Source organism: Necator americanus, chromosome I (genome assembly GCF_031761385.1).
Source record: "Necator americanus strain Aroian chromosome I, whole genome shotgun sequence".
Classification (NCBI taxonomy): Eukaryota; Metazoa; Nematoda; class Chromadorea; order Rhabditida; family Ancylostomatidae; genus Necator; species Necator americanus.
In genome coordinates, this window is record NC_087371.1 from 18,799,481 (window position 1) to 18,812,347 (window position 12,867).

General features: G+C 41.1%; 5 protein-coding genes across 6 annotated transcripts; all 5 read left to right on the plus strand.

The window, feature by feature from the left end:
* Positions 1–8,487: 8,487 nt before the first annotated feature.
* Positions 8,488–9,087, plus strand: RB195_006130 (uncharacterized protein; the record flags this gene model as incomplete). The annotated part of the gene is made up of 1 exon (XM_064179026.1): positions 8,488–9,087. The coding sequence occupies one exon, from the start codon at positions 8,488–8,490 to the stop codon at positions 9,085–9,087; it is 600 nt and encodes a 199-aa protein (XP_064036018.1).
* A 1,062-nt stretch (positions 9,088–10,149) lies between these two features.
* On the plus strand, positions 10,150–10,542 carry RB195_006131 (uncharacterized protein; the record flags this gene model as incomplete). Its single annotated transcript, XM_064179027.1, has 1 exon — positions 10,150–10,542. One exon carries the CDS (start codon positions 10,150–10,152, stop codon positions 10,540–10,542), a length of 393 nt encoding a protein of 130 aa, XP_064036019.1.
* A 1-nt stretch (position 10,543) lies between these two features.
* RB195_006132 (uncharacterized protein) lies at positions 10,544–10,822 on the plus strand (the record flags this gene model as incomplete). Its single annotated transcript, XM_064179028.1, has 1 exon — positions 10,544–10,822. The coding sequence occupies one exon, from the start codon at positions 10,544–10,546 to the stop codon at positions 10,820–10,822; it is 279 nt and encodes a 92-aa protein (XP_064036020.1).
* Positions 10,823–11,071: 249 nt separating this feature from the next.
* RB195_006133 (uncharacterized protein) lies at positions 11,072–11,857 on the plus strand (the record flags this gene model as incomplete). The annotated part of the gene is made up of 1 exon (XM_064179030.1): positions 11,072–11,857. The coding sequence occupies one exon, from the start codon at positions 11,072–11,074 to the stop codon at positions 11,855–11,857; it is 786 nt and encodes a 261-aa protein (XP_064036021.1).
* A 623-nt stretch (positions 11,858–12,480) lies between these two features.
* Positions 12,481–12,816, plus strand: RB195_006134 (uncharacterized protein; the record flags this gene model as incomplete). 2 transcript variants are annotated; one of them, XM_064179031.1, is made up of 1 exon in its annotated part: positions 12,481–12,816. In XM_064179031.1, one exon carries the CDS (start codon positions 12,481–12,483, stop codon positions 12,814–12,816), a length of 336 nt encoding a protein of 111 aa, XP_064036022.1. The 2 variants fall into 2 exon arrangements, with proteins under 2 accessions (XP_064036022.1, XP_064036023.1); XM_064179032.1 differs by having other exon boundaries at positions 12,505–12,816.
* Between the last annotated feature and the right edge of the window lie 51 nt (positions 12,817–12,867).

Below are 12,867 nucleotides of genomic sequence, written 5' to 3' on the forward strand. Positions count from 1 at the left end.
AACACCTACAAAGTTCAGCGCCACTGTAGCTCTTTTCTATTTCTAACCTATGGTAATGACTGGAACAATGACGTTTTAAAATTGACTTAGAGATCATCGAGGGGGATAATTCATCATGTATAAAAATATTTACTTAAGAATAATTACTATAAAAATATAAAGTGCTTGAGTATAGTATAGTATAGAAAATACAAAGTATAAGAGGATAAAAGTATAAAATAAATAGTATAAAATATTTATATAAGTATAAAATATAAAATATGGAATATGACATATATATATTTAAATATAGTAATCCAAAAGAAGAAAAACACGCGAAAAAATTAATTTAAGTTTGAGTGTACATAGAAATAAAATAACGGCGGTAGACAAGTAAGAACCTATTTAAACTAGATTTTAACATACCTTTGAATGGTTTTTCAGTGCTAATCTCGACGACGATATTGTCGATGCCACAATGTACGTCTGGTCTTTCTGTTACGGAGTTATCAATTTCTAATGGAAACACACAGGTGCATATCTAAAACATAAGTGTGAAATCTGCGTAGATAGGAGGATTTCGATTGGAAAGTAAATATTTCCGACTATTTAGATAAGTGTGGCTAAAGAGTAACTACAGCTAACAGCGAAATTTTTCTAAAGTTGTATTTCTTGTGTTGTCAGCGACAAAATCTGTATGGAAAAGTGGACTACTGAGCCTTGAGCTTAGATGTTAAATGATTTACCAAGCTGTAAAAATAAGCATGTGGCTCTCCGTGCTGCTTCGTTATCAACGAAGCAACTAGAGCACCTAGGTGTCTACGATTTCACCTTTTCTGAAAATAATCGTATTTTAGGATTCCTCTCACACATTCCTTCCCACATTGCTACAGATGACATTGATAATTTGCATATGTAAATAAGCGAAGAGAAACGAGTTCTCTCAAAATTTCTACTAGCCTAGAATATACTTTTTTTATTTCCTACTCCTACGTTTCTACTCGTTTCTACTGTTTCTCTACTGTTTCGAACTTGCAACTCAACCCGAAATCCACAATCCACGTGTCCGTGACGAAGAATATTTATTTGAAAAAATAGCCGCGTTGTTTAGGAAATGATCCAGTAATGTGCAATTCTGTGGCATCAATCTATAGAAACAATCCACAAAAAAAAAAGAAATAAAGTGAGCGACTGTGCAGCTGCTGATTAGCATAAAAAGAAGCGATTAAAAATGGAATTCAATTGTGAGGACGACTAAGATCTAGAATCGAAGTATGGTAGACATATTAAAATAGTTGAAGTGTATTTCATTTGTGGAATCGTTCAACAGCACTCACCAAAACTAGTAAGATTAACTTCATTGTGTAGGGACAAGCAAGTAGCTGGATGATGTGTAGCTCATTATATACTAGGTATTAGGTCAGGTGAGTTTTTGTGTTCGTAACGTTCCACGGGGACAGGACGTGTTGCGACACAATTGAGCCGGCATTGATTCAAAAAGTCTAACGACTAGCGGAGAAAGTCCGCTGAGAATGCCGGTTCTAGTTGTTGTATATTGTGGGAGCAATCCGCTGCCGACTCGGTAACAACAGCTATTTTGCCGGACACTGATAAACTCTCAGAAACCATTTTTTGCATCAAGAGAGGGTTTGTTAAAGATTTGCTCACTAACTTCGTGCATATTCCAGGCTTAGCTCAACTACCTCAATCTTGATTTGCCCGACTTACTCACTAAGAATTACGTACCATTTTCTGTTAAGACCTCTCCGTCAAGGGTGCGCATGCATCTGTAGAATATTAAAAGAATGGAGAGACCTATCTGCACTTACCTCTCTAGGATTCGAAGAGAATGAATATCCGGAATTGACACGAAATGAAAGATTGACTTAATGAAAGTGAGCGGGCCCTCGAGGTAGAAAACTTGACAGAAACAAATAGCGTTAATGGACGAGAACCTTGCACTTTTCAGTGCAACCACCACTGCGGATATTTCTTCTTACACTGACATTAAAGGCATCACTCCACGAATCTGAGGTGGTACAGCTTTCAGGTGGAGTATTCTTATAAGGGATAGCAGATTATGGAGAGGAGGGTGATTACGCCATTTCTTCCTAATTGCCGTAAAAAACAGCCCGGAAGATGCGGCTTCAGGTGTTCTGGCGCACTATTTCCCACAGGGAGTTCGACTGGAGCGAGCCAGCCTTGTGCCGCACCTTCCGGCCCATTTTTTACGGCAATCAGGAAGAAATGGACGGAATCACCCTCCTCTCCATAATCTACTATCCCTTATAAGCATACTCCACCTAAAATCTGCACCACCTCAGATTCGTGGGGTGGTGCAGGTTTCAGGTGCCTTTAAGCTGTATAGTTTGATTCTCAGCAACAAGCTATATCTCACTTTTTGTGTACCAATAATTACTGCTACTAGGAGTGTGTAAGCCGTGAGACAGATATTTTATCTAACAGTTCTACAAGGAAGTGAGAAATTTCTAGGAAATTTAACTCCGCTCATGTTTTCATGTTGATGATCTTCATGAATGACCGGCACGATTTCATGGAGTCCCTCAGACCAATTTCGGTAGGAGATTTTATAACTGTCTTAGGAGATCCCTATGGTCAACGCCTTCTAGATGTTACAATTCTGTCAAAGACTAGAAATGGAATATGAACAGGTGACCTATATTGCTTTTGTTTGAAATCTAAATGATCAAATTACTTCATATCTGATTTATGCCACACAAAGGAGGCGCTGATAAAATTGCTAGCAGAGAAACAACTAGAAGTTCTTAGTTTCAAGATATGTGTAAGATTTTTTTACTCATTCAGGACGCAATTGAGGCCTCAGAAATCGATGTTCCATAGCCTTGACAAAATATCAAAAAACTCCTCATATATGTAAGTGATGGTCCCATAAGCAGTCAACCACACTTGTATATAAACCTCTTTCCAAAAATATTGAGAAGTATGTCAATTTTTTTCACTGAATACGAATACTTGCCTCCGGCACATAAAAACGCTTCCATCATTTTATTGTTACCGCCATATGCCTGCCACTGTTTAATCAAACAGGTGCAGTTCAGAACCGTGTGAAGAATCAGTCACTCAGAAGCAGTGTCAAGCGTGGGCCGAGAATTTTTGAACAGGGAGTCGTAAGGTTTGACAGAACAGGAGGAAAAATGAAGAGAGCAAGGAGACGGGCGGATAGTCGATTTTAAATAACACATATATTAAAGATTGCCAAATGTTAGGAAAATAGATGGCGTGAAGTATTTTCTAAAGATTTTGCTGGCATAATTCCACGGCTTTTGGTCCGTGCCTAGCTTGAGAAAATACTAAACAAAGAAGGACATTGAAATTACGATATACAGTGCTCCTGAGTGCAAAGACAAGAAAAAGAGTGCAAATCATATAATGCGTTCTTAACAAACCCTTGCGATCCTTTTCTAAAGTGAGTTGGTCAAGAAACTTTTTCCAAAAAATGAAAATATTGACTGTGAGAGGAGGAATCAAAACGGGTGAATATCTGATATCCACAGACAGTTGTCAATTTAAGGGCAAGCCATCAAAAAACGAATTAAATATAGCACATTATAAATAACAGAATAGAAGTTGTGAAAGCAATGAAATAGAGAGCAAAGCGTTTTAACTGCACGTGGCTGAATAAAAACCTTGATCCTCTTAAGAATTTATCATGCTGTCACAACCATCAAATCTAAGCATTACAAATTTCTGTGTTATTATTTTACCAATCTGAATGTCCGACTAAAACCGGACTTCAGACTTTCGGTGGTTTTCGTTTCGCTCCCCTTCACTGAACAATGAAAGTTAATAGTAGTGGCGCTTTCTTTAAAATTAGGTTTGTCTTTTTTTAACAACGCTTTCCTTCTCTTTTTTTATTATAAATTAAGGCGAAAGATAACAGAGTTTTCCTTCTAAACGCTTCAATTCTACATTTGGAGAATATTCAACTATCAGCTTCAAACACTCCTTCGATACCAAAATAATATAGATACAATTTGAAAGCATGGGTGTACTCGAAGTATGGGTGTTCCTCCTGATTTCCCCAAAAAGTTATCACAGAATGATATTTTAACATAAAATGACGTAAACAACATCCTCATAGTGATAAAGATAAGTTCCACTTCAGATCACGTAAACTGTTGGGTACTACTTAAGCAGCAGTTTGCGTGGGTGTTTCTACTTTCTGAAGAAGGCATGCTACCACGTTGAGGCAAACATGCTAGGAAATAGATACGTGGAGGACTCGTAGAGGTGTAATGCAACACGTGCAGTGGTCATGGATATGAAACGGTTGCAACGTCTAGTTTACCTTTCATCCATACGAAAATGTTGCGCATCGATCGGACGCTGTGGGATCCGTTGCACCCCATTTTGTGGATGTCTGGCGCCGGCGCACCAATTTGACCCCGTGGGGCCCGCCGCACTCCCTTCTATAGGTATCTGGCACCGGCATGCCAATCCGACGATGGTGGACCTGTCGCACCCCCCTTTTCGAATTTCGTGACACACACGCACACGTGTCAGAATAAGCCCGTTATTATATAGCATGATTTTCAAGAAATCTAGCCAGAGGTAACTTTTTATTGAGTACTAAGAGGCCGTAGGAGACAAACTTCATTTCTTTTATAGTTTGAACATTGCTTCCGCATTATTTCATGACAAGCAATAAAATGTATTACTTGCTGTAAGAAAAAGCACTTTTTGCATCACCAGTGTTTCACGGCGCAATGTGATATATCGCTGTTTTTATTGCAGCGGTCAAAGATCAATCCCCCACAAAAGTGGAACTTTTGTATTTAGAGTACGAGAGTTAAAATAGCACATTTCTAATCCGACAGTGACGAATTCATTACCTTCACTTGAAGAAGCAATTCGATGCTGTTACTGAGCGAAAAAAAAAACACCTTTAGGCGCAATTAGGGATAGAATTAATACAAAGTAAGCTCCATGAGATCCTGAATATCGATGTTCAAAGTGAATTTCATGCAGTAACTCTGGCTGCGATTTGTAGACAGATATTTCTTTCATATTTTTACAAAGTTTGGTGCCTCTAAGTCCCCTATTTTTTTTTGAAACCTAGCTGAGAAAAATTCTGAATTTTCTCTCAAAAATTTCGAATTTTTCTCAACTAGCTTTTGAGAGAACCAGAACACCTACAGAGACCAAATTTTATCATCGAATTTTGCAACCCCGCTACCGTTATCTCGCAACGGAAAGAAGTGCGAAATTTCATATTTTCGGGAACACGTCAAAATCTGTGTGACTTCAAAACAACTCTGTGTCTAACAACTCAGCGCGTTGCTTATAAAGGCGAATTCCGTTTGAAGTTTGTTGTAGAGAAAGATTTTTCCTATCATAATTCATTCTTACTTTCCTACAGATAGTTTTCGTTCACTCAAAAGCTAGATAGAGAAGAAGTTGAGAAAAATGCAAATTTCTCATTAGGCGTCCAATCTGTTTCTTTAACTCTGTTTCTTTTAACTAATTGCTATGAGCAGCTATATTAGGAATAACGATATGAGGGGGTCGTCTAGTGGAGGGTCTTCTATGGGCGGGGGGTCGTTTCAGCAGGGTTTCTTCCCAACTACACTTGACACTGCTCAGAGATGTTAAAGAAAGTGGTTTCCCTTTTTCACTTCGAAATCAAACGAATGTGATGTGTACCTCATGTTAGTTTTACTATATCCAACACTTTTAACTGCGAATGTGCAGTCGTCTCAAAATCTAAATCAAAATCTGTACTCACAAAAATCCTTTCAATTTTTCGTCGTTTGACCTATCAATGTTGTCTTTGATCGCCTTGCCGTATTCGATTCGACTTGCAAACTTGACGTTAGAAACCCGAAAAAAGAGAAAATACAGGAAGGAGTATTGAGGCTCGAATTAAAGCAGAAAACGCTAGTAGAGACCCCAAACCCGATACAGCACCCACATCTGAATATTGAGTGAGCAAGGAGAAAATTCGCATGAATAACGAGTTAGCCACCTTTTGTAACGAACATCTGAAACAAAATCCAAAATGAAATTGAATTCTTTTCCGTGGCTTATTGGGTAGATGGGCCTAAAGAAGTGATATTTTCGTACATTAGCAAAATAAAGATGCTCACATTCCCCAATCGGCAGGTTACCATTATCGTTTGAAGCGATTGCTCGCACCGAAATGCGTCGTCCCGGAACATAGATCTGCCCATCTTTCTCAATTATACAGCAGAATACAGAATCTAACCACTCATCACTTTTCTACCTTCTGCGAAACCTGACGTCCTATCGGAACTACCTGTTTCAGTGGTTTCACGAGAGAAAGAGAAACAAACGTGTAAACTCATTGCAGAGAGAAAATTTTGTGCTCTTTTCCTATCTGTAATTGTAGAGCTTGCACGCCTTGTTCTGTGAGTCATTTCTACAAACATTAATGAAATTACGTTATTTACGCACCGAAATTCTCCATCATAATGGGGAAGATAGGGGTTCTCTCAGAATAGTAGAGTTCACCTGTAGTGCTTCATGAACAGTGCAAGATTAATTGCAAGATTGTAACGATATGAAAAAGGCGCGGTCTCTTCAAAGTCCAATAAAATGGTGTTGGCAGTCCTTATTGTACGCTGTAATTTGGTAATGTACTTCTGATAAACGATAGATCTCTTCAGAACTCTAGAGCAGTATTTGTCTGGTAAAAGGGTCCAGATTTAACGAAAACTCATGCATTTGCTGTAAATGGGTCACTGGACTTCCTAATGCGTGAAATCTAAATACTAATAAGATAGAATGGCAGAGAAATGTTTGCTGCTTTTAAATGGAATTTCGAAGACAAATAGAGTCATTCTTGACACAAAAATTAGATGCTAACTCGCCATACTTGACCTTCAATAAACTTCGCTATGACGGTGGTTTAGTGTATGTTGTTTATGCATGACCAGAGGTTCAGGTCTTCGATTCTGGTCCAAATGGACACGAGCTCAACTAACCTTGGAGCTTTTAACTTTGTTTTTACAATGCGAGTATCCAGAGACGCTGAACCACATGACCCTCTCGAAGCTGCAGAGCGCATCGAATTTGACGTGACTACGCTGCAACAGACTAGGAATAGAAGGAGCGAACGGTGACAGATGAAACGTGGTCTCTCGTCTCGATAGAAGAAAGGTTCGCGGGGTGTGCATCGGATATGCCGTGCATCCACCTTTCGTCGGTCTCGTCGATTCTCACGACCTCCTGTCAATTCGCCTGGGCATTCTCTGTGCTAAAAATCTGTAAACATCATCAGCACCAACTGTCACCCACCAACATCAGCAGCTGATGAATCCGAATATGGCGCGGCTTTTTGAGAGCTAGAAGAAGTGAATGATTGCTTGAAATACATTAAGAGGAAAGTCTGGAAGAAGCACAAAGAAAAACAAGATGGTTTCAAAGATGTCTTCCTCTTCCTTGTAGTAAGATGGACATGGTTACCAAACTACTATTCTACTCGAACTTTTTCCGTTCGTTATTTACTGTGTCAAGCTCGAACATCCTTAATGACGAAGTTCCATTGCGGATTCTTCCTCCTTAAATAGGAGTTGGAAGTAAGAGCATGGAATTTGACACGTCTCCGAAGCTGACCTTGTATCAGAAGACTTTCTCCGGAGTGATGGCCGCTCACCTCGAACTCACTACATTCGAATTCGTCAGGTAAGTTGCAGACCAACTGGTGTACCAAGAGTTCCTTGTCCATCTATTCGACTCGACAGTTCTTTCAGTGTTCCATTATGCAGCGGTGACTTAGGCAGACTGAGGTCAGGTCTACGAAGTTGCTTACTGCAAACAGAAATCTTAAGAGAAGTGTTTTCTGATGTTTAACTGGCGTACACAACACTTAACTGACCTTCTGACAGAAAACCAATACTTGATTAACAGAAAACATCTTAGAAGAAGTTAACGAAGAATTGATACCACAGGGGCACGTGTACATTATATACCACACCAAGCGATTCTGACGCCACACAAAACCACAACCAAGCTGCGTATAGTATACGATGCCTCAGCACATTATAAGGATTCACCATCACTCAATGATGTCCTACATAGAGGTCCCGTAATACTTCCGCAATTATTCGGAGTCCTTCTTCGCTTCCGAATAGGGCAAATAGCGCTCATTTCAGACGTAGAAAAAGCATTCTTACAAGTACGGCTACATGAACAGGACCGTGACGCAACAAGATGCTTATGGCTCCGCAACTGCAAGTTACCCCCAACTACAAAGAATATACAAGTTCTCAGATTTACAAGAGTAACGTTCGGACTCATTACATCACCCTTTCTGCTAGCGGCTACCACACTTCCACCTAGATCAGTGTAAGGAAGACCACGCATTAGTAGAGGAAATGAAGAACAATCTCTACGTCGATAATCTCATAGTGATTGTGGATACAGAAGAAGACGCTCTACGGACTTACTTCAAGATCAAGCAAATGTTCAACGAACTCAGCATGAATCTCCGCGAGTTTATGTCTAATGATACTAGTATCATGCACACGATGGCCGACTCATGTTGGAATTCCGTGGAGGTCTGACGAAGAGCTGCTTGAGATCTCTTGCATGATAATGGAACAAGAGCAAGCAACTAAGAGAATTGTAGCAAGCACAATAGCCATGATATTTGACCTTATGGACTGGATGTTACCTCTGCTAAACAAGTCCAAGGTTTTCCTCAGATCACTATGGAGAGACAAGTTCGACTGGGATACAGCGCTACCGCCAGACCGCAAGCTCGAGTGGCAAAGGATATGCGAATGTATGAACGGCTTCAAGAAGTTAAACCCAAGGTTTCTTTCCATGAAACACCAACAAGCATCTCTCAGTACATTCGCTGATGCCAGCAACGAAGCTATGGCGGCAAGCGTATATCTACAGAGTGAAGAATCCATTAATCTTCTCTTTGGAAAAAGCAAACTACCATCGCTCAAACATGAAGCGACGATACCCAAAATGGAGCTAAACGCAATGACCCTGGCAGTGAGGGTAACCAATGCGGTACTAACACAACTTCAATCGGTAATGAAGATTCGGCAAGTTTACATTTTCTCGGACTCGGAATCGTACTCAACTGGATAAAGACCAACTACCGGAAGGGCGCAGGAGTTATGATCCGGAACAGACTAACAGAGATCAACAAGATTGTGACTCGTATGGAGACCCGCGGAACTCAAGTATTCTTTGGTCATATTCCATCACAATACAATCCAGCAGATTGTACAACGCGAGGATTAACTCACAATGAATTGCAAAACCATTTCTGGTGGAGTGGACCTCCCTTTTTGCATGAGCCTACAGATACTTGGTTCCTGGACTATCAGTTATTCCAGCGGGGTAAAAATTCAGAGGACGGAGAAGAAAGAGTTATACCGCAGATAGAAAAAGAAGATGTAGTTGTAAAATAGGCAACCACGTCAAAGAAAAACAAAAAGAAATACTCCGTTATCTTCGCTCCCCTGCAAGGACGATCATACACAACCATCAAAAGAATTGTTGCAAGAATGCTCCGTTTAATACGGGTTGTAGTGCACCGAATTAATGGAGAAAACGAGGAGAAAATTTCGTTTTCTTCTCTCCTCCGTGAACAGATTAACACAAGAAACCCAGGTATCGGAGGAAGAGAAATTTCGGTTGCAGAGTTGATCATAGTGATGCAACATCAGAACATAGCCATCACACCTTCAATCGTGAAAGCTATGCAACATTTGAATATTAAGTCTGACGAGCACAATCTCTTAAGATGCTTCGGACGCTTAGGAAACAGCCCTCTGAATGACAATGCCAGAAATCCGCTGGTAGTGCTACAGAACTCATGGTAGACAGAGACGATCATCAGAGAATCTCACATTAATGGACACCCTGGGATTAATCACACCATCGCCATTGTACGTCAGAAATTCTGGATACCTAAACTACGGGGCACAAGTAACACGTATCAACCGACGTTGTGTATCTTGCCAACGACTTAACAACTTGCCATACAAGTATCCCATATAGAGCAATTTACCAGAGAGAAGAGTTCGCAAGTCAAGACCTTTTGAGCATATCGGACTCGACTATTTCGGACCACTAACAATAACCCTCACCGACGGTACTCAGAGCAAATATTACGGTGCCATATTAACGTGCACGGTAACAAGAATGCTCCACCTGGATATTGCTTGCGACTTTTCAACGGCTGCGTTTCTACGTCTACTTCGACGATTTTTCGGTCTAAGGGGAATCCCGAGAACCATCACAAATGATAACGCCCCGACATTCACGATGGGAGAAACCATTCTTTCAGAAGAATGCGTGAAAGATCTGCAGCAAGACCCAGCCCTATCCCGAGAACTCAGCAACCGTGAAATTGACTGGCGTCACATTACGCCCTACATCCCTTGGAAAGAGGGTTTTTACGAACGTCTTATCAAATCGATAAAACACTCACTTTATAAGACTGTAGGAAAAGCAGTATTGAGCTTCGATGAGTTGTCAACTATACTCATTGAAATAGAAGCCCATACTACGAACAATCGACTTCCAGGAGAATGAAATGGAGATCGTATACCCATTCGACACGAATCCGCAACTTGAAGAGGACCCTAGCTATCTACCGCCTGAGGAGCAAGTTCTCATCCAAACAAAGGCGCAAGCTATTCAAGGGCTTCCGAGCTCATGCAAGTTTACAGAGAAGTTCTGGAATCTGTGGCAAACTCAGTATTTCACGTCATTAAGGGAGAAAAATCTACTCGAGATAGATAAGAAGAGACGTTCCAGTCGCTTACCAAAAATTTGGGGATGTCGCCTTGATAAGCGAACCCGTTCAACATAGACATTGCTGGAGAATGGGACGCATTGACGACCTTTTCGTGAACCCATATGGATCCCTGAGAGAAGCAACCGTAGTATTGCCTTCACGACGGAAGATGCGGAGACCTGTAAATCTACTCATACCCTTTGAACTGAAAGATAAAATTGAGGAAAATGAAAAACTCGTCGACAACCAAATTTCGGAAAAGCAAAAAGAACCAGACAATACGGAAATCCATACTTCCAGATTCCATTCTTCATCAGCACTCTGATGAGCATTGCTGTCTTACGTGGATACACACAAGCACAGGAAACCTCGGCTTGGAAATCTCCAACTGGACGACATTCACTTCGGTGTATACAAGGCGGAGTTAAACTGATCTCGCAGGACCAAGTACCATTCAAAATCTGCGCAGGCGATAGTTGTCAAATCTACAAGACGCCGCAATTGTTAGAAATGGTCAAATTCCCTCTTCAAGTACTGCTACATGAGCACCAAGTTCAGTGGAAATTCGTGGATAACACTTCAGTTAGCATCATCGAAACCACGTGCCCTCTGTCACCATTCTGCGAAAATATCGACTGCATACTATGTTCCGCAATCGTTTTTGATCCGGAATGTTGGCCGGTCGGTGCTATTACGGCTTCAACTCTGATAATCTACTTCCTCATCACTGGATGTTACTTCTTCCTGTACGTCCCGGTAGTGATCGGACAACCGTTGCGATTCGCTACGCGACTCCTTTGGAAATGCATAAGGGGATTTTGCTTTTGGTTATTCCAAAGGCTTCAGAGGAACCGAAGAACTCGTCGACACTCAAGCAATCTAGTTGAACTTCTAGCAGTAACCTGCATTATCATCGCGATCAACAGAACAAGTGGATTCCAAGAAATTAACTTGTTCTCTCATGCCTCGACAATCTGCACACAATCAGAAAGAGGACAAGTCTGCAAGGTAAAATGGTCAGAAGTCCTCAAAATTGACCCCTTCAAGAGAGAAGCATGTTTCAAGCTTCGACAGAACCAAACATCGATCCACGAGGTTCGAATCATGTAGAAATCACTTGAACTTACGTGTAAACCTGAATCCGAAACGTTCACGAGAGATACCACCTACCAAATAATAGACAGCAAGAGATGTCCTCATGCAGGTTCCTGCATAGGATCCAAGTGTGCTGCTATCAACGCTTCAAGTCTAGTACCAGAGCTCGACAAAGGAAACAAGTTCCCTGGGATCACCTCATGTGTAGAATCGTGTGGAGGGCCTGGTTGCGACTGCTTCTACTGGGGGTCCGGATGCCTTTTTTACAGGATATACGCGATTCCCAACAATCCACAAGTTTTCGAAATTTTCCATTGCAATCGCTGAAGGGAAGCCGCGAAGATCAAAATAGCCCATTTCGATGCTATTCGAGGAAACACTCAGTCGATTACCACCTCGTTGCACCCAAATGCACCGGTGAAATGGAAAGCATTAACATTTACATTGTCGTCAGTTACTGTACCACCCACTCCACTCCTGAACAGACCATTTATTTCAAACGGAAATAACACAGCACTATGGAATTCCGACTTGATTCCAGCCGTAAGATGTCCAAATTATACTGCGGCTCAGGAGCTCGTCTGCGATGTCACGAACAATTGCAAGTGTTTTCCAGCAGAAATCCATGCTAATTGCAAATGCATGCAAGTAAACATATCAGCATGGTTCAACGACCTGAAAAATCACCTGCCAGCATTTTTCCTTCACTTTCGTTTGAGAGGGACTCGGAAGGACAAGTGCAGGCAAATATTCCAAGCATGATGACCGCAGAAATCATCATGACCCTCGAAGGAGATCTTAAGACCGATATCATGGCAGATGAAGCCATTTGCATCTTGGACAACGCCATCCTGACAGGCTGCTGCAAGTGTGCAAAAGGTGCAATTGCTCGAGTAATATGCACGTCGTCAAAAAGGAGCCAGGCAGAACTAACGTGTGATACCACAAGTTTCACAATTGAGTATGGCCCATAAGGAATCATATCTGCACTTCATTTCAGTTTCACCTCTGTTCGAATACACATA